Below are 24300 nucleotides of genomic sequence, written 5' to 3' on the forward strand. Positions count from 1 at the left end.
GTTTGTTGTGATCTCTGAAATTCTTTATAGTGGTTGCATTTTTAACACTTAACCAAAATGAGTCAAATCACTGTAAAATGATTATTTTATTTTCTACATGCATGGAAATCTTTACTTGCCCCAGGATAAGCCTAGGTTTAGGACGCATCTCTAGGCTTTACTACCATGATTTGCAGAGTCAACCTTAATAGAAACATTAGGTTATACTTTGTTACAAGAGAGTACACTGTTAAAATGAGGCATTTATGGAATTTGAATTCTTTGTTAAACTATTAAAGTTTAACTCTTTGTTAAACTATTAGGATCATTCCATTTAAAACCGTTGTTTAAAATGTGAGTTATAGTACATTCCAATACTGTAGTAGAACAAGAATGTAAATAATCTAAGGTTAACATATTGATTTAGGAAAAACATTGCCAAAATCAGTAAAAGAAATAATGTTTTTCAAAATTCCACTTTTCTTGGGGAAGAAATACTTTGAGTAAATGGCACCTTTGCTATTTATTGTTGAGGCTGGATTTATTTAAGAAATATTACTTCTAAGGAGGTAGTCCAAGCAGCCTTCTGGTAGCCACTAGCAAGATTCGAGTATTTCTCGTTTACCCCATGGCACCAGAGCTATAAATCCAACTTGAAAGAAGCTGTGTTTGTGGGTAAGAGGAGATAGTCCTATTTTCAATCAGAAATCAGTTTTTAACTACAACCTGACTTCAGAAAAGTGTCTCATATAAGCAGAGCTACTAGCTTCAACTAGCCTCAGACCCCATGCTTTTGACCAGCACCCAATAGTGAGAATTACTCCTGCCATGAATATACTTAATTGCACTATCCTTTTTCTGTTACTATTCTGAAATTTGTTGCTAGAATGAATTACAGTGTAATCAGCCTAAAAACTTATAGTTTACCTAGTACTTATTTAATATTCCTTTTATCTTCTCAGAGTCTCTTGTGGAACTTGCACAGCCAGAGATACAACCACAAGAGGTAAGGTACCGAAAGGTAATTTTCAGTCAATTGTGGTTTTTGAGACTTTTGTATAGTGTTGTGGTTAGGAGCTGAGGCTTTGGAGCTAGACTGCTTAAGCTTGAATCCCGGCTCTGCAGCTTATTAGCTTAATGAGTTTGGGCAAGATGTGTAGCCCAGCTGTGTCTGTTATCCTCCTACCTAAAATGGGGATAATAACAATGCCTGCCTCATATGGTTATTGTGAGGTTTGAAGGAGTTAAATCTGAATTACTTACAATTTGGCCTGGCACGCAGAATGGCTCAAGTGTTAGCTGGTGTTGGTGGTGGTGGTTTTGGTCCCTGTATTGGAATTTGAAGATGGGTGGGATTTTGCTCTTTCCAGAATTTACTCATATTGGTAATAGAAGAGGACATTTGTTCTCTTTCTGAAGTGACATCGGAATTCATGGAAGCCGAAAAGAATGGAAGAAGCAAAATCACAGTATGATTGATATATAATGGGAATAAAGAAAAGGCTGGTAATTCAGGAAACATAAGGCTTCAGTGTAAAGAGTAGGACTTTGTGTAGTTGAACTACCCTCTGCCTTAACTTGAAGGGAGTCAGGTGGTCCTAAGGCTGGCAGAGGCAGAGTAACCTTGGTAAGAGAGCCTGAGTCAAGCAAATTTTGCACCACGGTGTGCACTGCTTACCAGTCTTAGGTGAATCAAATATAGGTTGCTACTTTTGAAGTATACTTTTGAAGTTTGTCTTTCTGTTAATTGAGGGGAAAGGAATGGACATAAAAGTAGGATACTCTTTTCAAGTAGGATAAGGTCAGAAGTTTCCTGTTAGCACAGTGGCTCAGACCAGTGGACATAGGAGTTCAGTATTCTCTTCAAGGTCTTCTACAGACTGTGACTTGAGCACATTTTCCCTGTGGTTTAGTTTCTTAACAGACGCTACATGACAGAAGTAGATTATTCAAGTAAACAAGATGAAGAGCAATCTTGGGAAGCAGATTATGCTAGAAAACCAAATCTCCCCAAATGTTGGGATGTGCTTACCGAACCAGATGGTCAGGAGAAGAAACAGGAATCCTTCAAGTCCTGGGAGTCTTCCGTTAAGCACCAGGAGGTATCAAAGCCCGCAGTTTCCTTAGAACAGAGGAAACAAGAGATTCCAAAACTCAGGTCCACTCTGCAGGAAGAGCAGAAGAAGCAGGATGTCTCGAAAACCAAGTCAGCTCCCAGCCAGTGGAAGCCAGAAGCTCTTAAGTCCAAAGTGGGGTACATTCAGGAGGAACAGAAGAAGCAGGAGACACCAAAGCCTTGGCCAGTTCAGCTGCAGAAAGAACAGGATCCAAAGAAGCAAACTCCAAAGCCTTGGACACCTTCTGTGCAGAGTGAACAGGACATCACCAAGTCATGGGCCACTCCCATGTGTGAAGAACAGGATTCAAGACAGCCAGAGACTCCAAAATCCTGGGAAAACAATGTTGAGAGTCAAAAACACCCTTTACCACCACAATCACAGATTTCTCCAAAGTCCTGGGGGGTAGCTACAGCAAGCCTCATACCAAATGACCAGCTGCTGCCCAGGAAGTTTAATACAGAACCCAAAGATGTGAGTTGATTTGTATCAGTTTGTTCCTGTCAATGTAGGCATAAATAGAGATTTGTGGTAGTGATAATTTAAAAGTTCTCTTTAGGAAAAGATCAGTAAAACCCATGTTTAATTAATGTATAAAATATTTCACTTAACTCTTTAATGCATAATTTGTTTTCCCTAGAAAATTGGAAGCAGATTTAATCTGTCATTTGCGCCTAACCTGAAGTGAAATTTCCACAATTAGAAAATATTGTTTTAATGCTCAAATTTTAATGATATGATATGACATCAAAATAGTGGATAGTTCAGAAAAGACCATAATGTTGAAGAAGTGAGAAATGTAAATGCATGTCAAAAGGCAGGAGACCTTTTTCTGACAGAAGTTACATTTTTCTGTATTCTCTTCCTTCTCTTTCATTTATAGTCACTCAAATTAGCCTGTCCTCTTTGCAGAAGGTACAGATGGTCAGGAGAAGAAACAGGAATCTTTCATGTCCTGTTTCAGAAGAAGCAGTAGTTGGGAAGGATCTGAATTAGTTCTCTATTTCTGTTTCAAAAGAATTTTCTGCAGATGAAAAGTATAGGCATTAAATATTCTGTAATTAGGTTTTGGAGTATGAGATTTAGTTCAAATATAAGGTATCATTCTGCTAATGATAAATAACCCATGTCAGTAAGATAAGAAGCCTTATAATGAATAATCCTTGGATACGATGCTAGTTAGTGTTGTCTTTTATTAAAGTATAAGTTATTTACCACTGTTTCATTGCAGACTTGTTGAAGACTAGTTACCACCTTGTTTGCTAAGAGATGTGAACTTGCTACCCTCCCAGTGTTCTCCATATACATCTAGTAGTGTTCCCTGCACTTCCTCGCCATTTTACCCAAAGGCTTGCCCGTAAATCTTTGGTCCTCTAACAGTTTGAAAAACATTTTGCTAAGGACCTACTTTATTGCACAGGGAACTAAACTAAGTATTTTGTAATAACCTATCAGGGAAAAGACTCTGAAAAAGAATACACACACACACACACACACACACATAAAACTGAATCACCATCATGTACACCTGAAATTAACACGATATTGTAAATCAACTATACTTCAATTAAAAAAGGTTGGGGGAGAAAAACATTTTGCTTAGGGAATTCAAAGCATTGCATTTTATAAATTACCCCCGCCTCAATTCTACCTTATGGGAAGAGAATTTTAGAATTATTTGTCTCCTTTTATTTTCCTTTCTTCCTCTTTAAGTGGTAATATAATTTTAGCTTCTTCCCGACCCTGCAGAAGATTGATAACCTTTTTCATTAACTAGATATCATATGACAGTAATTGTAATATAGCAACTACTTTGAGAGATTTATATCTAAAAACCCAATTTAATACCTCAATAAAGCTGTTTAAAAAACCACAATTAAAAATTCCACTAGGTATAGCAGTGTTGAACCTTTACCGTACCAGAATATTGATACCATGCTGTTTGCTGAATAGTATTTAAAATTAAGGGTGTTTAATTGGAAAGGTCAAAACTCATTTAATGTGCTTTATGGCACAGACATCATTATATTGAAGTTACAGGGTCTCTCAGGAACTGAGAGGACGCTTCTCTGTATAATAGAGTATTTGCCTCTATCTGTATTGAAATCTCAGCTGTTTGGAACATGACTAAGTACTGTCAAGGGCAAAATAGAGTTCAAAGCCAAAAGACTAGATAACATGAAATAAATCACTAAAGTTCATACTTTTCTCCTAAAAGAGCCTTTCATATATTCCCTTAGGGTCTATTAACAGTTATTTTATGACACTGTTGACAGGCTTAGCTGTGTGACTTCCCAGTGAATTAGAAGGTGGAGAAGAGGAGCTGGTAGGGACAGGCTTGCTGATACCTGTAAGAAATAACCATAAGCATGAGGTCTATTCCAGGGTATTCAGCAATCTTAAGAAATTTAGCAGGAGGGCGAGCCACCTTCTAAGCATCAGTAGCCCCCTACCCCCCAAAGTATACTTACTGTGTGACAGAATATAATAGTATATTTCCTCAACTCTAGGATATATATGTATATGTTTTTACATCCTACTGTTTCTGAAATCAGGTATGTGTTAAAAATGGGATGTATATTTAATGTGGTAGTAGTAATTTTTTTCCCTGGGGAAAAAAATCATTGATGTGTTTTATATTTATAGTCAGTGGCATCTTATCATAGAAGACACAGGGTAAATGATGTCCATAATGAGAGAACTTCTATCAAGGAAGTTCTGTTGCTCTGGGCCTTCCCTTTAAAAAGATGATGTTTAGAAACCTTTCCCATTAAAGTTGTTCTGAAGGAGGAAACATGTAAAGTTTGCTTAAATTACTTAGAAAATGCATTTATGTGGAAATTCTTTACCTGAGATAAATCTATAAATGAGCACTGCTATGTGTTTTGATTACATTAAGATGTAGTGATAAGCTTAGTTTCCTGAATTAGGCTTTTGAATTTGAATTTCACTCTTATACATTATGGGTTTATCTTGTAGGTGCCTAAGCCTATGCATCAGCCTGTAGGTTCTTCCTCTACCCTTCCAAAGGATCCAGTATTGAGGAAGGAAAAACTGCAGGATCTGATGACCCAGATTCAAGGAACTTGTAACTTTATGCAAGTATGAGTCATTATTAAGTGAATCTTAAATGATAGTCATGGGGCTACTAGCTTCTGATCTGAAGCATTAAATGAAGTTGTTAAGAGCATAGATTCTGGTGTCCAGAATGAGTACAAATCTTGGTTCTGCCACTTCCTAGCTCTGAGAATTTAGGCAAGTTACTTAACTCTCTTCCTCAGTTTCTTTTTGGAAAAAATGATAATAGTTCCTATTCCTGTTTGTTGTGAGTAATAAAATGAATTAAACATGTAAGAAGCTTAAAGTGCTCAAATGATATTGCTGCTGTTGTGTGTAGATAATCATAAGACATTCATTATGACACATGCTAAATTGTGTCATACAGACTCTTACAGAATTTCAGAATAGTATGGTATTACTGAGGGATGAAGTAGGCAAATAAGAGATTTTTGTGTAGTAAAAAGATTTTGAGCTTTGTAATTAGACCTGCATTTAAATCCACTTCTACCAGTTACCAATTGTATAATCTGTGGCAAGTTATTTAACCTCCAACCTTCTGCTTATTTGTAAAGTGAGGGAATTGCATACCTCTTCAGATTATTTGATAAATAAAAGACCTAAAATGATCACTGTAAGTATATAAGTTAAGTACTCAAAACGTTGGAAATATTTTTAGGTTAACCAAGATAGGCAGATGGGAGAAGAGAATGACTTCTTGTCGTGAAAGTCTCTAAGGGCATGAGTTAGTTTAGTGGTTGAGATAAAATAATTAGACCCTCTCATTGGTTATAATAAAAATGAGGGCTCAGTCGACGCTAGGATTAATGTTTAAGACTTCAAGTCAGGAGTTTTCTTTTCCTAACTTGGCTTTAGAATTACTATTAGAGTTTTAACACTTGACACAGTCTTTTTTTAAAAAAATTAATTAATTAATTTATTTTTGGCTGCATTGGGTCTTTGTTGCTGCACATGGGCTTTCTAGTTGTGGCGAGCAGGGGCTACTCTTTGTTGTGGTGCGCAGGCTTCTCATTGCAGTGGCTTCTCTTGTTGTGGAGCACGGGCCTTAGGCACTCAGGCTTCAGTAGTTGCAGCACGTGGGCTCAGTAGTTGCGGCTCGCAGGCTCTAGAGCACAGGCTCAGTAGTTGTGGTGCACGGGCTTAGTTGGTCCGTGGCATGTGGGATCTTCCCGGACCAGGGCTTGAACCCGTGTAGGCAGATTCCTAATGACTGTGCCACCAGGGCAGCCCCTGACACAGTCTTAAGGTTTGACAGTTACTTTAGATTTCGTTTTTAATTCTCAATTTCTTCTCCTATAAAGACTAAGTTATTAACATCTTGAGATAGTTATTAGCTAGATTCCTATAGCTAATAAGCAGTTGACAACATCATAAATAATTTAATGGTAATAGCTTTACCAACAGATGATAATCTTTGTTTTCACTCATTATTTAAACTCTTGTCTTTAGGAATCTATTCTGGATTTTGACAAACCTCCAAGTGCAATTCCATCATCACAGCCGCCTTCAGCTACTCCAGGTAGCCCAGTAGGTATGTCCTCATCCTTAAGACTTGTTAGACCTACAGCTGTTTTTCCAATTACTTCTTTTACATATAATTTTACTCTAGATTATCTTAAGGTTAAACTATGTCTTTGTGTTAATTTTTTCTAAATGTGTTCATATGTTATCAGAGTTACATATGGGTAAATTACCATGAGGATGTTAGTGTACTTAACTGACCCGTTTGCATTTTAGAGAAGGTCTCCAGATCGGTGAATGGAAGTACACAATGTTAGTTGTCCTTGCCACTTTTTATATTCTTGTTGGAGTGAATTCTGACTAGAACCTGCTTGACTTCTTTCAACTCTGTATGTCTAGTGTGGAGGCTTTTGGATCCTAACTGAGTGAAATTACATCAGTGGTATTTAGTGCACAGGTTAACACAGTAACTAATGATGCAGCCCGGATCTGAATCTGGTCTGATGCTTCAGACTTTAGGCTTTTTGTTCTACACTAGTTTATCTCAGAGGTGGAATGACATAATCAAAGCCATAGTTCAGCTGCAGTGAGCAGTAGACACCAACCAGAAGACTGACTGGTCCAGTAATTCCTGGGTAGGGTAAGGAGAAGGAAGAGTGAGTAATTAACAAAAGTGATAGACATTAATAAGAAGAAACCAAACAAACTATGTAATTGAAAAGTATATTTAATTTACATGATCAAAGAGAAAAAAAAAACTGAAGAGCCAGATGACCCCTGCACTTGTAACTTAAAGTGTATCAGCTAATTACTGCTCATGATAGCTCAGGTTTTATCATCCAGATTACAATTACCAGTTTTTTAAAAGTCATAGTTCTTTTCTTTTGGAAGCCTTGAAATGCTGCTTTTGTCCATTGATGGAACTAGTATCCTTTTCTTCTGTAATCCTCTCTGACTCTTTATTAGAGCTCTACTACAATAGAAAGGACTTGAGAGCTAGTTCTTCCAGATACTGCTTTGTTTTATAAAGTATAAACTTTAGTTTCCACTCAGTTGGTATGCATAAGCTTTTCTCCTCCCTCAGTAGTTTACTGTTGATTTCACTCTCTGCAGCATCTACAGAACAAAATCTATCCAATCAAAGTGATTTTCTTCAAGAGCCATTACAGGTAACTTTTCCAGACTGATCTTTCATTTACTCTCCTTTGCTATTCAAGGAGGGAACTCTTGCTTTGGCAAGAATGATCAGACTCGCTGATTCTAATATACCTAATGAAATTATTGAAAATGTTCTAAGGATATCTAGTTTTTTAGATTAAGTACAGCTGGTTCTCAAAAGATTCTCTAATAAACATGGGGAAGTCATCTGTTATAATAGAGAAGGTTAGCTGATGTTAGTAAGGAAAGAGTAAGCCTGAAGAATTCGGAGGTACTTTGGGAATCTTACTTTGCTGTTGAGCTACCTAAGTCACTTAGTATATTGGCAGAGTAAAGGGTATAAAGAAAGAAACTAATTTTGCTTAACTCATGGTTAGCCAGTCCTACCCGCACACATATATCTAACATTCTGATGAACTAATTTTCACAGAACACACTTAGAGTTATAAAGGGACCAGATCATTGAGATCTCTAAATGCCACATTGCATTTCCATCAATAGTAAGTTCAAGATTTGCTAGTTTTCTGGTCATTACTTTAAAAAAATTTTTTTCTCAGGATCCTTCTGGAAACCTTATGGCAGTTTTCTAGACAGCAACCGCTTTGACAGTCGGTTAAATATTTTGATCAGGTGGTTCAGCAGTTGCTTTCCCATCCAAACACTTACGAGTAAATACCATTTGTTTACAGTGGTTTATATTTAGTTTAAGATGTAGCTCGGTTTTCAAAATGTGTTTGTTAAGCAGGGTCCCTCACCCCAGTCACTGCTTTAACTGAAGAATTCCATGTTATCTGGTCTAGCTGTTAGGTTCTATATGAGGCTTTCAAGTGACAAGTTAAGATTTTTTTTGATAAACCAATAGTCTGGTAGTTCTCAGGGCATGCCTGTGGGACGGCTACATCAGAATCACTTGGTCACTTTAATAAAAGTACATACAGTTGACCCTTGAACAGTATGCATTTGAACTGCTCGGGTCCACTGATACGTGGGTTTTTTCCACTAAATACGTAGAGTACTACGCTTCACGAATTTGCGTGTCATCCTTGCGCAGGGGCCATGCTAATCTTCTCTGAATCGTTCCAATTTTAGTATATGTGCTGCCGAAGCGAGCACTAAATACATAGAGTACTATGGGTCTGAGGTTGGTTTAATCCGAAGTTGCGGAACCACGGGCATGAAGGGTCAACTATGGGACCTGAGCATCTGCGAATTTTGGTATCCATAGCGGGTCTCGGAACCAATTCCCTGTGGATACTGAGGGATGACTGTATTGTTAGATACCACCTTAGACCTATAGGGTCAGAATTTCCAGGGGTGTCATCTAGTCATCTGTATTTTTAATCTGCTCCCTGGGTGAATCTGCACATCCATATTTTGTGGTTTGAGGAACCACTGGCCTCAAACATCATGCTTACTCAGCAGTACTTAAAACGAACTCCAGCCGGTCTTCTTAAAGAGCAATAATTTGGAAGCAAGAACTGCCGTAACTTCTAAATAAATACTAATGTAAAGAATGTTTCTTTATCTTTTTTGTTAAGTTAACGTTTTAACTGAAATTCAAAGTCTTTTAAAGCTTAACTATCAAGTGGGCCAAGTTGCCTTAACTTAGTATCTTTGAATTTTTCTTTGGCAATAGAGTTAGTAATGTCCCCACAATAGCCAGTCTCACTTATTTTGGGTGGTTGTCTCATTGTTTTAATGAGAGGACCAGAAGAAAGGCCTACTTTTAGAAACACTACCGTTTTATAATAATTCTAATAGTTTGGTCAGATCTAAATTATACCTATTTATTTAGGTATATTAAATGCTCGAAAGGATTTCAAAATTTTCTCCATAAGACCTTTTAAAGGTCTTCCATTAGACTTTTTAAAACTTGGTCCCCATCTCCTTATCAAGAAGTGGCATATCATGATGAACCCTTCTAGAAGGTCACTGAAACATAACTGCTCTGATATTTGGTTACCATTAATTAGTTTCCATTTAACCCATTTTATTACTTGGGCTGCTGAGAACCGCATTGAAACATTTAGATAAAAGGAGTGGATTCACCGACACTTCAGACCTTGCCATTGCTAGAATTTTATGTATCTCTGTTATATTCTAGTACCTGTTGTGCCATAGAATTCCTTCCTAGCTACTCTCTTAGTTTTTAATTGGTTACAGTTGTCGCAGCATTAGTTCCTACTGTGCTTTCTCCCAATTTGTATTTAATACATATTAGCTTTAATTTTTCTCAAAATATTGGTGCTATTGTGATTTATGTAGAGCTTATCCTTTCTATTTATACTTCTGCCGACTTCTTTAAGACACTGAGAGCACTTAGAGTAAAAGCATAGTTGTAATGATCCCTGGCAGGCCCGTGCCTAGAGCGTTAATGTACCCTGGACTCCTCTCCCACGGAACTGCTATTGAGAGCCTGATAGAAAATCTGACCCCAGGTTTCCAGGGCCGAGAATCTTGATAAATGAGGATGGGATTAGATGTGTAGCTCTGGTGACTAAGCCTGGAAAGGCAATGTAGCTGACTGCTTGGGTTAGAATCTCAGCTCTTCCGCTTAATTTTAGTGTGACCTTGGGTAAATTACTTAACTTTCTTTGCTTCTGCCTGATTATGAATAAAATGGGAATAGTTGTACCTATTGCACAGGGTTATTGTTAGGATTAAATATATTAATATGTGTTAAAAGTGTTTAGCATACCATTTGGCACTAGTGATTGCTCAACGAGAGTAACGTGTTAGGAAGCCCAGGGCCCAAGAAATATAAAGTGAACAAAATGTGCCTTTTACAATGTTTTATATCTTCCTGTATTTAGGCTGCTTCTTCTCCAGTTACTTGTAGCTCAAATGCTTGCTTGGTTACTACCGATCAGGCCTCTTCGGGATCTGAAACAGAGTTTATGACCTCAGAGACTCCTGAGGTAATAAGAGACCAATTGTCTTAATTTCTTTTCTGTCTTAAAGAATAGCAGAACCAGCTTATTGTATGAATTACCGGCATAATCAGTTTAATGATTTAACATTTATACCTTACTAATGTTTGCTTTCTATAGATGTTGTAGTCCTGGAACTTATACAGGTAACTTTAACTTTATTGTGACCTTACCTTATAAATGGACTTAATAGTGTATTGCCTTTTCAGATACAATAAATATGTCCAAATTGCTAGTGTCAAAAAAAAAGGAAATTTCTAGGTAAGGATAAGGTTAGTTCAAATTTCTCACTATATTCATATTGAAGGACTCCTTAGGAGAAAAATCTTTTTATCCATGTAACAGAAGACTCAATAACTTTATAGTTTTAATATTAGCACTGACTCAGTTGGAATGAGTTACATTCTCTTTTTGCCTAATTTTGTCAAAGCATTTTGACAGTATTACGTTTTTCCTCTTGATTGTCAAGTGAAAGTTTTCGCTGTGTTTGAGCAAATCCTTGAGATAGATATAGCAAGATAGGATGATTTTTTGGATTAATTTAGCAATTCTTAGGTTTTATTATTATTTTTTAGTTAACTATTATACGAGAATTTGTGTTCATTGTATAAGAAAATAAAGGTAAGCATTAGTTTTTATGGTGTTGACTTGGTCTCAATTGAAATTACTTGGTTCCTTATTTTAAGGTGAGGAAGTGTTTGCCACCTAGTGAGTCACAGCTGTCTGCTTCATAATCTCATTGGTATTGGTGTTTTCCTATCTTTTAAAGCATTTGGCTTTATAATCTATTATATTAAGGACTTGCTTATTCCCTTAGTTAAGAGTTACTTAGATTAGCTCAGGTTTGGTTTTCTTTTTTTAGGCAGCTGACTGAGGAATCCACTCATAAGACTTTAAAATAGAGAAAAATTAACACTGACTAAGTAACTAACCCAAGGTTTTTCTTAAGCCTAATTCTTCTGTATATATTTGGAATAATACTAGATTCTGAACTGGAAAATACCATTACAGGGTTTGAAAAGGACTAGGTACTCATAAAAAGTTCAGCCCCTCGTCTGTTAGACTGATTAATAGTAAGATTCTCACTTAGTCAGCAAGCTGTGCAAAAGCAAATGCTAGTGTGCATCCTCAGCAATTGAGATTTGAAATTGTAAGCAAAAGCTATTCTTCTGGATTCCTGTGTCCAAATGTCGTCCTGTAGGACTTGCTGACTTATGCCAGTCTGGGGTTTAGTGTTAACTGTTTACTGTATGGCAGGTGATTGGCTGATATTGCATTTCTCCTCCCTAGGCAGCAGTTCCCCCAAGCAAGAAACCGTCTTCACTAGCTTCTCCAAATCCTCCCATGTCAAAGGGCTCTGAACAGGGCTTCCAGTCACCTCCAGCAAGTAGTAGTTCAGTAACCATTAACACAGCACCCTTTCAAGCCATGCAGACAGTGAGTATGAAACGTGAATGATGATTGCAGTTCATTATTCCTGTTAAAAAGCTGTTGTTTCTCTTACATTAGGTACTATGTGAAAAAATTTGCCATTTCTATTACTCTTTTTTGGGCTGGTAGAATTTGCATTTGTCCAATGGAAATATTGTTTTTGTGGGAAGAGTATTAAATTCAAAGCCTCAATAATTTTGAATGGAAATTTTATCAGGGCATTTTCCCCTCTGAAAATTAGTGGCAGGCAAAGCTGAGGACCCATATTAAATAAATGAAATGTGAGTGAGAAACATAATTTTCTGTAAATAGCTTAATAATACTAACCATTACTAATATCACAGTAGTAACGTTCCATGGCATCAATAACCTGAAATACAGGACACACACTTGTGTGTTCTATCACTGTTGAAACTTTCATTTGATTTCATCTTCATCTCATCTGGGTTTTGGAGAATTGTTCAGATTTTTATGGTATTTTGAATTACATATTCCGCTACAAATTGTAGTTTAAAACTTTTTAAGGTGATATTTCAACTAGGTTTGTATGTTTATTCTCTAAACATAGAATAAGTATAAAACTTTTCTTTAGAAGAAAGCAAAAAGTCTTAGCCGATAAGTACCTTTCCTGATGGTGCTTAATGCCCCACTCCAGGTACTTCCGTGTGATGGTGGTGGGATGGGGCCAGTGGAGTGGAAGTGGAAAGCAGGCACAATGCAGGGAGATGGTCTGGCGAATTCACACCCCTGAATTCACTAATCTTATTACTTCCTGCTTGGCCACCTAGCACAGCTTTGTGTCCTTGCTTTCCCTCTATCCCTGTCAATCCATCCTACACAGTATTGCCACATTGGTTTTACTAACTTTTTCTTATTCCTAATTAAAAGCAAATATTGGTCCATTATAGAATGAAATTGAAAGTCCTTTGCCTGACACTCAGTAACTTTTGAAGTCTGGTATAACTTGCCAGACTAGTCCCCTGGGCTTGCCTTGTACACTCTTTGTCACAATACCTTTTTTGTGTGTGTGTGTGTTTTAAGATTTTTAATTTTAATTTGAAATGAAATACAATTATTCATTCAACAAATTGGAAAATATTAAAACAATTGACATTATATAGAGTGGGGAAAGAAATCAGAAAGTTTTATACACTGCTGATGTGACAGTAAATCATCACAACCTTTTAGGAAAGGCATTTCCTGTTAAAATTTTTTAAAAAGGGGGCATAAAGCCGTGACAGAGGTTTCACCTTGAGGAATCCATACTACAGGAACAAAGGGATTAGTAGCTAAGGATATGCTTCAGTAGCTGAAGATATGTTGTATATAACGGCACTAGAAGGCAATCGCAACAAAACCAATCTGAATTGGAGACCATCTGAACGTCTGTTAACTGGGAAATGATTGACTAAATTATGGTATTTCCAATTCTGTGGCTCATTTATTCACTCACCGTATATATTTTTCGAGGCAGGCATTGTTTTACTGTATGCCAGGCATTGTTCTAGATACTGGGGGTAAGGAAGTGAATAATACAGATTTGTCCCCTTTACCATGAAGCTTACATTCTAGTGTGTGTGTGTGTGTAGCAAGGGAGAGACAAAAATGATAAATGATAATAACAACAACAGCAACAATAAAACAAGTCAGTTAACCTTTAGAATAATTGCCTGTTTCTAGGGGCAGGTACCTTGGGTTTTTCAGTGAAAAAATTACATCCAGATTTGTATTCTGCTTTGAAATCTTTGTTTCCTGATTAGTTGCTCCTGGTGTGTCTTCTCATTGTATTTTGGAAATTTTTAATAGCACTTATCCTACTTTATTTTTATGTTTTTTAAGTGAAACTTCAGACTTTATCTGGATTTCCCTAGTTTTTCCACCAGTGTTTTTTTTCTTTTCCAGGATCCCATGCAGGATGCCACATTGCATCACAATACCTTTTTGCTCATGCCAATCTGTCTTCTCTACCTGTTTGGATTCTATCCAGTACAAATTGGTTCTTATTTGTTTGCTTACTCATTTATTCAATAAACAGGTAGTTATGAAGCCAGGCACTGTTCTTAGGGGTTGTAACAATGGAGAATAGACAGGTCTTTGTGCTTAAGAAGCTTATACTTTATTATGGAGGTGGGAGGGCTAGAGAGAAAAATATTCATATATATATTATATCAGATGCTATGTGTTGTGAGGACAAATGGAGCAGGATAAGGGGGTTAGAGAGTAGCAGAAGTGCTATATTATAGATGATGACCAGAGTCTGGACAGATCATTGCCTGCTACATGGTAGAAATTCAGTAAATGGCAGATTTTTTCATTTGTTTTCGATTTCTGAAAAAGTACCCTTTTCCCCTATATAGCTTTCATTCTCAGTAAGCATTATTATAATGTAATAGCAGGAGAGTTAATTTTTGTACTTGGTTTAACTTCTGTCAGAAATCAAATAGAGGGGCTTCCCTGGTGGCACAGTGGTTGAGAATCTGCCTGCCAATGCAGGGGACACAGGTTTGAGCCCTGGTCTGGGAAGATCCCACATGCCGCGGAGCAGCTAGGCCCGTGAGCCACAACTACTAAGCCTGCGCGTCTGGAGCTTGTGCTCCGCAACAAGAGAGGCCGCGACAGTGAGAGGCCCGCGCACCGCGATGAAGAGTGGCCCCCGCTCGCCGCAACTAGAGAAAGCCCTTGCACAGAAACGAAGACCCAACACAGCCAAAAATAAAAATAAATAAATAAATTAAAAAAAGAAAAAAGAAATCAAATAGAAATTCGGTTTTTTTACTATGGTAAAATATGCATAAACATAAAGTTTACTGTTTTAACCGTATTTAAATGTATAATTCAATGGCATTAAGTACATCCACAGTGTTGTACAGCCATCACCACTATCTATTTCCAGAACTTTTTCATCATCCCCTCCCCCTTCCTAGCCCCTGGTAACTTCTATTCTACTTTGTCTCTATGAATTTACCTATTCTTAGGTACCTCATATAAGTGGAATCATGGTGTTTGTCCTTTTGTATCTGGCTTATTTCAGTTAGCATAGAATTTTCAAGGTTCATCCATGTTGTAGCATAGATCAGAATTTCATTCTTTTTTATGGTGAAATAACATTCCATTGTATGTATGTACCACATTTCTGTTTATCCATTCATCTGCTGATGGACACTTGGGTTGTTTCCATCTTTTGGCTATTATGAATAATGCCATGAACATCGGTGTACAAATATTTGAGTCTCTGCTTTCAGTTCTTTTGGGTATATGCCTAGAAGTGGAATTGCTGGGTCATATTCTGCTTGGTAATTCTACTTGGTAAATGGGAATTCTGCATTTAGCTTTTTGAAGAACCGCTGTACTATTTTCTGCAGTGGGTGCACCATTTTACGTTCCCACCAGCACTGCACGAGGGTGGCAACAGTACCACACCCTCAGCAATACTTAGATTTTCTGGGTTTTTTTTTTTTTTTTTTTTAAGTAATAGCCATCCTAATGGGTATGAAGTGGAATATCATTGTGGTTTTGATTTATATTTGTCTAATGACTAACGATGTTGGGCATCTTTTCACGTGCTTATTGGCCATTTATCTTCTTTGAAGAAATGTCTATTCAAGTCCTTTGCCCATCAAATAGAAGTTTTTGAATGTTGCAGAGTTTTGCTGAATGTCACCTTTAATCGTTTTCTATAAAACTTCACAAATGACTCAGTGTACCCTGTCTTTTAAGGTATTTAATGTTAATGCACCTCTGCCTCCACGTAAAGAACAAGAAATAAAAGAATCCCCTTATTCACCTGGCTACAATCAAAGTTTTACTACAGCAAGTACACAGACACCACCCCAGTGCCAACTGCCAGCTATACACGTAGAACAGACTGTCCTTTCTCAAGAGACTGGTAAGATCTTTGTGTATCATATTCTGAAGTCTTAGATGAGAGCTAATTAAATGGAAAGCAAGTCTGTAGTGACACTTGAGAGGTTCTTTCTTGACTAGTAAGCCTTATCTCTTCACATGTTCAAGTATTGAGAAACACTTAATGCTTTTTCGTCTCTTTAGTTAAGTTCACTTATTACTTTTAACTTTTGTAGAGGTAGAACTTAGATGGTTGATTTAACCTTGAAGTAGGCTTTTATTTTTAAATCTGATTGCTTTAATTACCATCAACAGTGGTCGAGGTGCATAAGGCACCATCCAGCTGCTTTTATGAAGGTTTTGAAACCATTCTGTTAACTCCGTGTTAGCACAGACAGATGGCTATCTGGCCTTTTTTCTTCCCTCTTGTAATAAAACATTGATTAATGTGAAGATATAATTTAGTATGCTTATTCTACTCTTTGCTTAGAGATGGGAGACCCTTTTGATTGTTCATGCTATTCTAATACGTACATGAAAGAATAGCAACTTTGTAGTTATTTCCCAATTTAAGAAGCACTTGTAGATTTTTAGTGTTGGTATTTCAGGCCCCTATTGGGTTTTCTAAAACAAGCTGGGAGCAAACGAATTGCTTGGTTAATCACAAGAGGTAGTAAATGTAAATCCCTGGACCTAGCCACAAATGACCTCATTCTGTTCTCACCTGTACTGTGAAAACATAGGGCAGGTGATTTACATAAAGGATACTTTTTGTCATATGCCTTTTCAATTACAGTATTAATAAGAGTTCATTTTCTTTTACTCCTCGATCTGGCATATTTAGCCTGTTTTTTTCCTTTAATTGTGGTAAAATATACGTAACATAAAATTCATCATTTTAAACATTTTTAAGTGTACAGGTTTTATGGCATTAAGTACATCCAGGTTGTTGTGCAGCCATCACCACCATTCATCTCTAGGAATTTTTCATCTTCCCCATTTAACACTAACTCCCCATTTCCCTTTCCCTGTAATCCCTGGCAACCAGCATTCTACTCTATGAATTTGACTGCTCTAAATACGTAACTTATATAAGTGGAATCATACAGTATTTGTCCTTTTGTAACACCATAATGTCTTCAAGGTTCATCCATGTTGTATTGTAGAATGTGTCAGAATTTTCTTCCTGTCTAAGGCTGAATAATATTTTATTACTTAAATATATATACAGAGAGAGATATCTGTGTCTCTCTCTATATATACACATACATATCTGTAGCATCTGTTTTTTTAAAAAAGGGAGAAAGTTGTATTAAAGGTTTTGATATACACTGACTTCTAAGTATAAAGAATATTAAACTTTTATTACCATTTAACTCTTGGACTCTAAAACTGTTTCCTTAAGCAGCAAGTTATCCTGATGGAACTATTCAAGTAAGCAATGGTAGCCTTGCCTTTTACCCAGCACAGACGAATGTATTTCCCAGACCCTCTCAACCATTTGTCAATAGCCGGGGATCTGTTAGAGGATGTACTCGTGGTGGGAGATTACTAACCAATTCGTATCGGTCCCCTGGTGGTTATAAAGGTATGCTCTGAATAAAATTTGTATGTTTACTTGACTCAAACTGTTTTTACTTTACCTTGTTCCTTTTTGTGGTTTCCATTTATAATGTAGAAGAGAATTCCCTATTTCTGCCAAATATGGTATTTCTAATATGTCTATTGTCTATAACAGAGGGACTCTTTGAATGAAAAACAGATCGATCCTGTGACTTACTGAAGTGAAAGGTTGAGCATTTTGGTTTTTTCCAGGGATGAATTTTGGTTTTCATATTTGAATAATTTCTTTCTTCTGTTAATTGACTTGGCTGGCTCAAAACATGTCATATTTAAGACAGTGCCCATTTCCTAGTTATCAGAGTATACCACAGATGAAAACTTTGAGACAATAATAGTGATACGCTTTTAAGTTAGATATGGTTCCAAGTATTCTAGTCACTGCTGGTATTAGCAGAAGTACTCTAGACCAAGGCCTTAACCACCATCCTTTCCCAACCCCACCTGCATCCCAGCAATAGTAAATTTCTACAGTTGGCTTGTTTGAAGTCTGTGATATTTTTATAAATGTGTGTTTTATTGTGGAAACAGTATTATGGAGTTTGCTTAAAGAAGGCATAAATCTAACGACGGCTTTATAGGATCAATTTAACTTTCTAAGCGTTATAGAACAGACTATTTAAAAGTTTAGTGTAATTTTGCCCATAATTTTATGTAAGTTGTTTATTTATTAGGTTTTGATACCTATAGAGGACCTCCTTCAATTTCCAATGGAAATTATAGCCAGCTACAGTTCCAAGCTAGAGAGTATCCTGGAACACCTTATTCCCAAAGGGTAAGAATAATTGTTATAACTGAACAATAGTACAATTGATGTGAAGCTGGTGACTAAACTATAGCAGAGTCGTAATTTGTTTTGTAAAGACACTCTTGTAACTATGGAGAGTGGATCTGGAAGCTTTTCTAATAACCCAAGTAGGGTACATGGCAACTGCCTGTTACATGGAACTTAGGAGGTCTTAAGGACTTTATTAAGTTTGCATTAACTCATTTACTCCACCATCCTATAAGAGAAACTGGGGTTCAGAAACAAGTAACTTATCTAAGGTCACTCAGCAAGTAAATGATAGAACTAAGATTAGATGCAAGTTTCTTAACTCCAGAGCCCATAGTCTTTACTATATTGCCTTCAGTTTAACTTTTTTAGATATCAGGTATAGGAAAGTCCTTTTTTGTAAGTTTGATTTTTTTGGTTTATTCTTGATTGACTAGTTCAGCAGATTTTCTTTACTATATATGATAAAAGACTGAGAGGAGGATGGTAGACATTCCACTTGAACAGCCCTTGGGAACTCCCTGTCATTGGTCGTATATGGATATGAATTTATACTACATTAGCATTTTCAGTTTTGAAGTTTTACAAGCCTTTAAGTGTGTATGTGGTATTTTACTGAGTTCTGTTGTTAATATACGAAGGAGCTTACGGTCACGTGAGGTAAGATAGGCGTCTATACAGAGGCAATATTGAAGAACACACCTTGGAGAACACACCAGGTCACCTAAATGACTTGGGTTTGACCCCTGATCTCACCAGTTTCCTCTTTGTGTGACCTTGGGCATGTTACGTAAACTTTCTGAGCTTTAGTTCCTTATCTGTTAGGTGAAGACTCATCTGTTTGAGTTACTTATCTTACTCTGAAGTGTTGAGGATTACTCTATGAGAGATTCTGAGGATTAAATGAAGTCATATACATACATAAGTGCTTTGCATATATCAAGGATATATGCATATGTACATAAGTGCTTTGCATATATCAAGGATGCAAATATTAACTGTTATTACTTGATTGTCACATACTGTGTGTGCAGGGAAAACTTTGATGGGGTCTTTCAGTAATGGAGCTATCTGTTCTTGATAACCAGTATTCTAGTATTTTTGTGTGCTGCTTTAAATTTCTTCCTGAGGAAACATAAGATATCAATGATAGTAGTGCTATTGGGAAGAGGATTAGGAGTTTGGGGTAGGAAAATTAATTATTATTTTTACTGTATACATTCTTGTCCTGTTTAAATTTTTATTACATGTATTGATATTAATCTGATTACACCATTAATTATTCTTTTCATGACTTGCATGGGGGCTGACTTTCACTATACTTGGGAATCAGTTTGAAATGTTGCCTCTTGAACATTTTTTCTTAAAGATTCCAGGCAATAATATGTTCATACATTATAATTCTTATCAATTTCCCTGTCAAAACAAAACAAAACCCTAACATAGTTTGTAATTGTCTTCACTCTTTGGTTTATAAATAGAGCAAGACTGAAATTGTCTGTATTTTTGCTTTATCATCTCCTTTTATATTGAGATGAGGCACAGAGGACCAGCACATATTTCTGAATTTCGTTCATTACTTAGCATTGTGTCTTTTACGTAGTGTTCTCTAAATGCTTTCTTGTTTTTGCAAGTATTAACATATCTAATTTGTCAGGTTAATTAACAGATGAAGCAAATATTGCTACTGTGACTCTTGCTTTGTTTTTCTTGGTGTCATCTGAGCCCCTTTGGTTGCTGAAGAAGGCTAGATCAAGGGCTAGGAGGACTTAGTCTTACAAATTTATCTACCAATAATAAATAATTACTGTTTTGCATTTTTGGTGCTAAGGTAAATATTATGTGTTCATTTTAGGATAATTTCCAGCAGTGTTACAAGCGAGGAGGAACATCTGGTGGTCCTCGGGCAAATTCGAGAGGTAAGGATAATTTATTGAGGAGTTTATTTACCCAAAACATACCTCTAGATCTTTCTTCATCCTTTGTCAAGTTCTCCCCAAAGTATATTAGCATTTATCTTTTGAGGTTTTCAGTTTGCTTAGATGTTGTACTGAAGATCTGAGGGAGATATTAGACTACTAGAAAGGCTGTGGAAATCATTTGTCAATTTAAGTGTGTGTGTATTTTAAATTTGCTTGACACCAGAGCATAATTTAACCTTAGATACATATTCACTATGCTGACTTGATATAGTTTCAGGTGGTATTTCAGGATGGTGGTTTTGGAATAATGGGCACTTCTAGATACTCTAGTGCCCCTTAGTACATTGATAGATGAGGAATAAACAATAATTAAGACACAATGACTTGAACAAAAGCAGGATACTTTTAATACTTCTTAAAATGTGAAGGTACTATTAAAAGGTTCAGTGTAACTGAGAAAATCAAGAATTACTGAAGATTAACTTTGTCACAAGAAAAGAGAAGCTTTTCCTTTTAAGAAAGTAGCCACTATTCACATTATCTTTGCCTTCTATCTGAGCAGTGTTTTTGTACAATACTGAAAACATTAAAATTTTATGATACCACATTAACTTAGAAATAAAGAACAAGCATTTATTATGGGGCTTAGTACCATGACAAAATATGTTTGAATGTCTAGTAGGCTAGTAGTTCCAGAAGTTGCCACTTTTATGTAATCTCAGTTTGAGTCCTTCTCCGTTAGATACTTAGTGGATTTATCACTGAGGAATTAAGAACTCAGAATTATGGGAGAAAGGTAAAGAATTAAAGAGTGTTCACACCTGGGTTTTAGACTCTGCTAACCATAACTACTGTTAAGTTATCCAACCTTTGGGGGCCTCATTTTTTTAACATTAAAAAAAAATGAGGCTACTGGACAAAATCATCCAGGTCCTTTCTGGCTTTAGAATAGTAGTAGAAAAGCCTATTGTCAGAGAAATCTAGAAAAGTATACTGTAGCTATACTTTATTGCTTTTTAAAAAAAATTTACTATAAAATGTATTTTTATCTGTATTTCAGTAGCCGACTAATGTTAAATATTGTGTTCAAAGCTAACTGCTTCATTATGAGAAACTCACTGTTGCTAATAAAACAGCAGGGTGGAGTGATTCTTCTCAGGTGAGCAGCCCAGAAAGAGACAACGAAACCTTTAACAGTGGTGACTCTGGACAAGGAGACTCCCGTAGCATGACCCCTGTGGATGTGCCAGTGACAAACCCAGCAGCCACCATACTGCCAGTACACGTGTATCCCCTGCCTCAGCAGATGCGAGTTGCCTTCTCAGCAGCCAGAACCTCCAATCTTGCCCCTGGAACTTTAGACCAACCTATTGTGTTTGATCTTCTTCTGAACAACTTGGGAGAAACTTTTGATCTTCAGCTTGGTAGATTTAATTGCCCAGTGAATGGCACTTATGTTTTCATTTTTCACATGCTAAAGCTGGCAGTGAATGTGCCACTGTATGTCAACCTCATGAAGAATGAAGAGGTCTTGGTATCCGCCTATGCCAATGATGGTGCTCCAGACCATGAAACTGCTAGCAATCATGCAATTCTTCAGCTCTTCCAGGGAGACCAGATATGGTTACGTTTGCACAGAGGAGCAATTTATGGAAGTAGTTGGAAATATTCTACGTTTTCAGGCTATCTTCTTTACCAAGATTGAAAGTCAGTACAGAATTGACAATAAAAGGATATGGTGTTCTGATTAGTGGGAATAAAGGAAAAGTAGTCCTTGCCCTTCTGACAGATTGGTTTAGGAAAATGTTTTCATTCCTAGAGGAAGGAGGAGGTCCTTACTTTTTTGTTTTCCTCCCCATGGTGAAAAATTTCAAGCTGAATGACAATTAGCACTAATCTGGCACTTTATAAATTGTGATGTAGCCTCGCTAGTCAAGCTGTGAATGTATATTGTTTGCACTTAATCCTTAACTGTATTAACGTTCAGCTTACTAAACTAACTGCCTCAAGTTCAGGCAAGTTATAATGCCTTGTTGTGCCTCAATAAAAAAGTTACATGCACCTTCAGTGTTCTTACTTGATTAAACATTTAGTTAAGAAGTAAAATGTTTAATTTTTAGTGTTCATCACTGGTAACTCTTGAATGGGAATCTATTCATGGGTTCATACTATTATTTTAAAATAAGCCTTTTGTATATAACAGCTCCTTTTAGAGTTACTTTTCTCTGTTTTTATACGTATCATTCATCAAAAGATTTCATCTGTTTTCCACTGGCCAAATCACATATTCTCCTTGAAGCTGTTTTGCAGTAGGGTGTTTTATCCTTTAGTTAGCTATCTTCAAGTACCTACTATATGAATAATAATACAAGATACAGTAGGCGATACATGGGTAATACTACTGGTCCACCATCAGTAAGGCTTATGCTTTCTAGTGGATTCTTAAATTTGAGTAGGTAAAATATTCAGTCATCAAAAAGCATAGGTCTGTGGTCAGGCAGTGCTGTATTTGAGTGCTGATTTTGCCACTTAGTAACTGATCTTGGGCAAGTTATTATACCTCAAAGATTTTTTTAAAGACCATTTCCCGAAATGCAAAATGGGCATGATAGATCAGCCTCAGGGCAGTTGTGAAGTTCAACTAAGAATTTATCTAAAAGACTTTACACAGTGCCTGGCACATAAGCATTTAATAAATGTTAGATGCTGTAATTGTGTTTTTCTCATTCGGAAAACTTTAGGGTGCTGTGTGTGTATATACTGTCTTGTATGCAGTGTAGCAGGCAATGCCAGAGTTTAGTATCCATTCTAGACATACATCCTCACGTCTCAATTTAAGTTTGTATATGATTCTTACTACTAAGAACTTAATAACATGTTTCTCAATTACTTTAAAGAATAGTAATTCAAAATAAACATTTTGATTGAATATTCCAGAGTTTATTAAGGGTTGGAGAAAGGGCATTCTTAGCCTGCAACCAAGCAAGTCACTTGCTGAGGCAGAAAGTTCTTGTTTTGATCCTCTGCTCACTCTGTGTTGTTAAAAAATCTCAGGAAGATGTAAGAGCATTAAATTATTATGGTTAATGTTTTTGAGCTAGGTGTGGGTTCAGCAATTAAATCCTTAAGCCATGTTTAATTCTGTGGTGTTAAGTGTTAGTACAGTGCTCTCAAGATAGAGGATGTAATGTGATTCACTATTTAACAGAACTTTTTCAATTCATGGTAAGTACTTTGTGAGTTAGGGATATTAGTATTCCAGTTAAATAAATTAGTTCATGGCTTTTATGTCCAGAACACAAAATGAAAAGTATGCAGGAAAGCAGAAATATGATTAAATGCTTGAGGGGAAAACTTGATGTTTAAGAACAGTTGTTGGTCAAGTTCCATGAGGCCTTTCTCAGTCTTTTTTAGCCACTGTTTTCTGCTGCATTAGGGTCTTCAGCTTAGTCTTTTGTCCTGCACATGATGGACATCTATTGAAAAAATATTGTGAATGACTCTATGTTTTTTAAGATAAGTGTCCAACAAGAAGAGATTCATTAACTAGGGTATCCCCTCATGATAATACTCATGTTTTAGGAGAGTATTTTAAATGAAATACTATTTCTCTAAGTGTAAAGACAATAAACTAGAAAATTATTCTTAGATTTAAGGAATGAATGGACAAGATCTTTCTTTCTGAAGCAGTGTAACTTTTGAAGACACAGTTCTTCTGGAAGCTTTTAGTAAAAGTCCAGATGTCTTTACAGAAAGATGTACACATGCAGATTTTAGATACCTTTGCAAGAGATGGGGATCCATAATAAGGGATGGGGATCCATAGATAAGTAAAGCACATTTAGGGACCTTGTATAAGGAACTTATATTTTACTGAGAGGATCTTGTTGTAGGTATGACTGAAGTGGAAAGGCATTCCATAAAATTACTATGTATCTCTGAATATGTAAATTCTTAGTTGTCTTACTGGAGGTGGAGATAGGGGA

The 24300-nt window shown here is 36.5% G+C and overlaps 1 protein-coding gene and 1 non-coding gene across 12 annotated transcripts in view; one reads left to right on the forward strand and one right to left on the reverse strand.

Annotated features, from left to right (window-relative positions):
• The window catches only part of CAPRIN2 (caprin family member 2), a 40912-nt gene extending 18546 nt beyond the window's left edge, over window positions 1-22366 (forward strand). For 3 of the 11 annotated variants that reach the window (XM_061206202.1, XM_061206207.1, XM_061206199.1), the window contains 12 exons: window positions 942-985; window positions 1893-2570; window positions 5076-5198; window positions 6624-6705; window positions 7749-7804; window positions 10607-10711; window positions 12014-12160; window positions 15872-16040; window positions 17403-17585; window positions 18292-18392; window positions 20248-20311; window positions 21451-22366. In XM_061206202.1, coding sequence (XP_061062185.1) covers window positions 942-985; window positions 1893-2570; window positions 5076-5198; window positions 6624-6705; window positions 7749-7804; window positions 10607-10711; window positions 12014-12160; window positions 15872-16040; window positions 17403-17585; window positions 18292-18392; window positions 20248-20311; window positions 21451-22019 — 2321 coding nt within the window. In that variant the 3' untranslated portion in view covers window positions 22020-22366. Of the gene's footprint in view, window positions 1-941; window positions 986-1892; window positions 2571-5075; window positions 5199-6623; window positions 6706-7748; window positions 7805-10606; window positions 10712-12013; window positions 12161-15871; window positions 16041-17402; window positions 17586-18291; window positions 18393-20247; window positions 20312-21406 lie in introns of all 11 variants that reach the window. The other 8 variants (XM_061206209.1, XM_061206200.1, XM_061206204.1 and 5 more) reach the window with 6 other exon arrangements.
• On the reverse strand, window positions 8795-8906 carry LOC133101890 (U6 spliceosomal RNA). The gene has a single exon (XR_009702777.1). It is a non-coding gene; the product is annotated as a U6 spliceosomal RNA (small nuclear RNA).
• Window positions 22367-24300: the final 1934 nt, after the last annotated feature.

This window comes from Eubalaena glacialis, chromosome 11 (genome assembly GCF_028564815.1).
Source record: "Eubalaena glacialis isolate mEubGla1 chromosome 11, mEubGla1.1.hap2.+ XY, whole genome shotgun sequence".
Taxonomy (NCBI): domain Eukaryota; kingdom Metazoa; phylum Chordata; class Mammalia; order Artiodactyla; family Balaenidae; genus Eubalaena; species Eubalaena glacialis.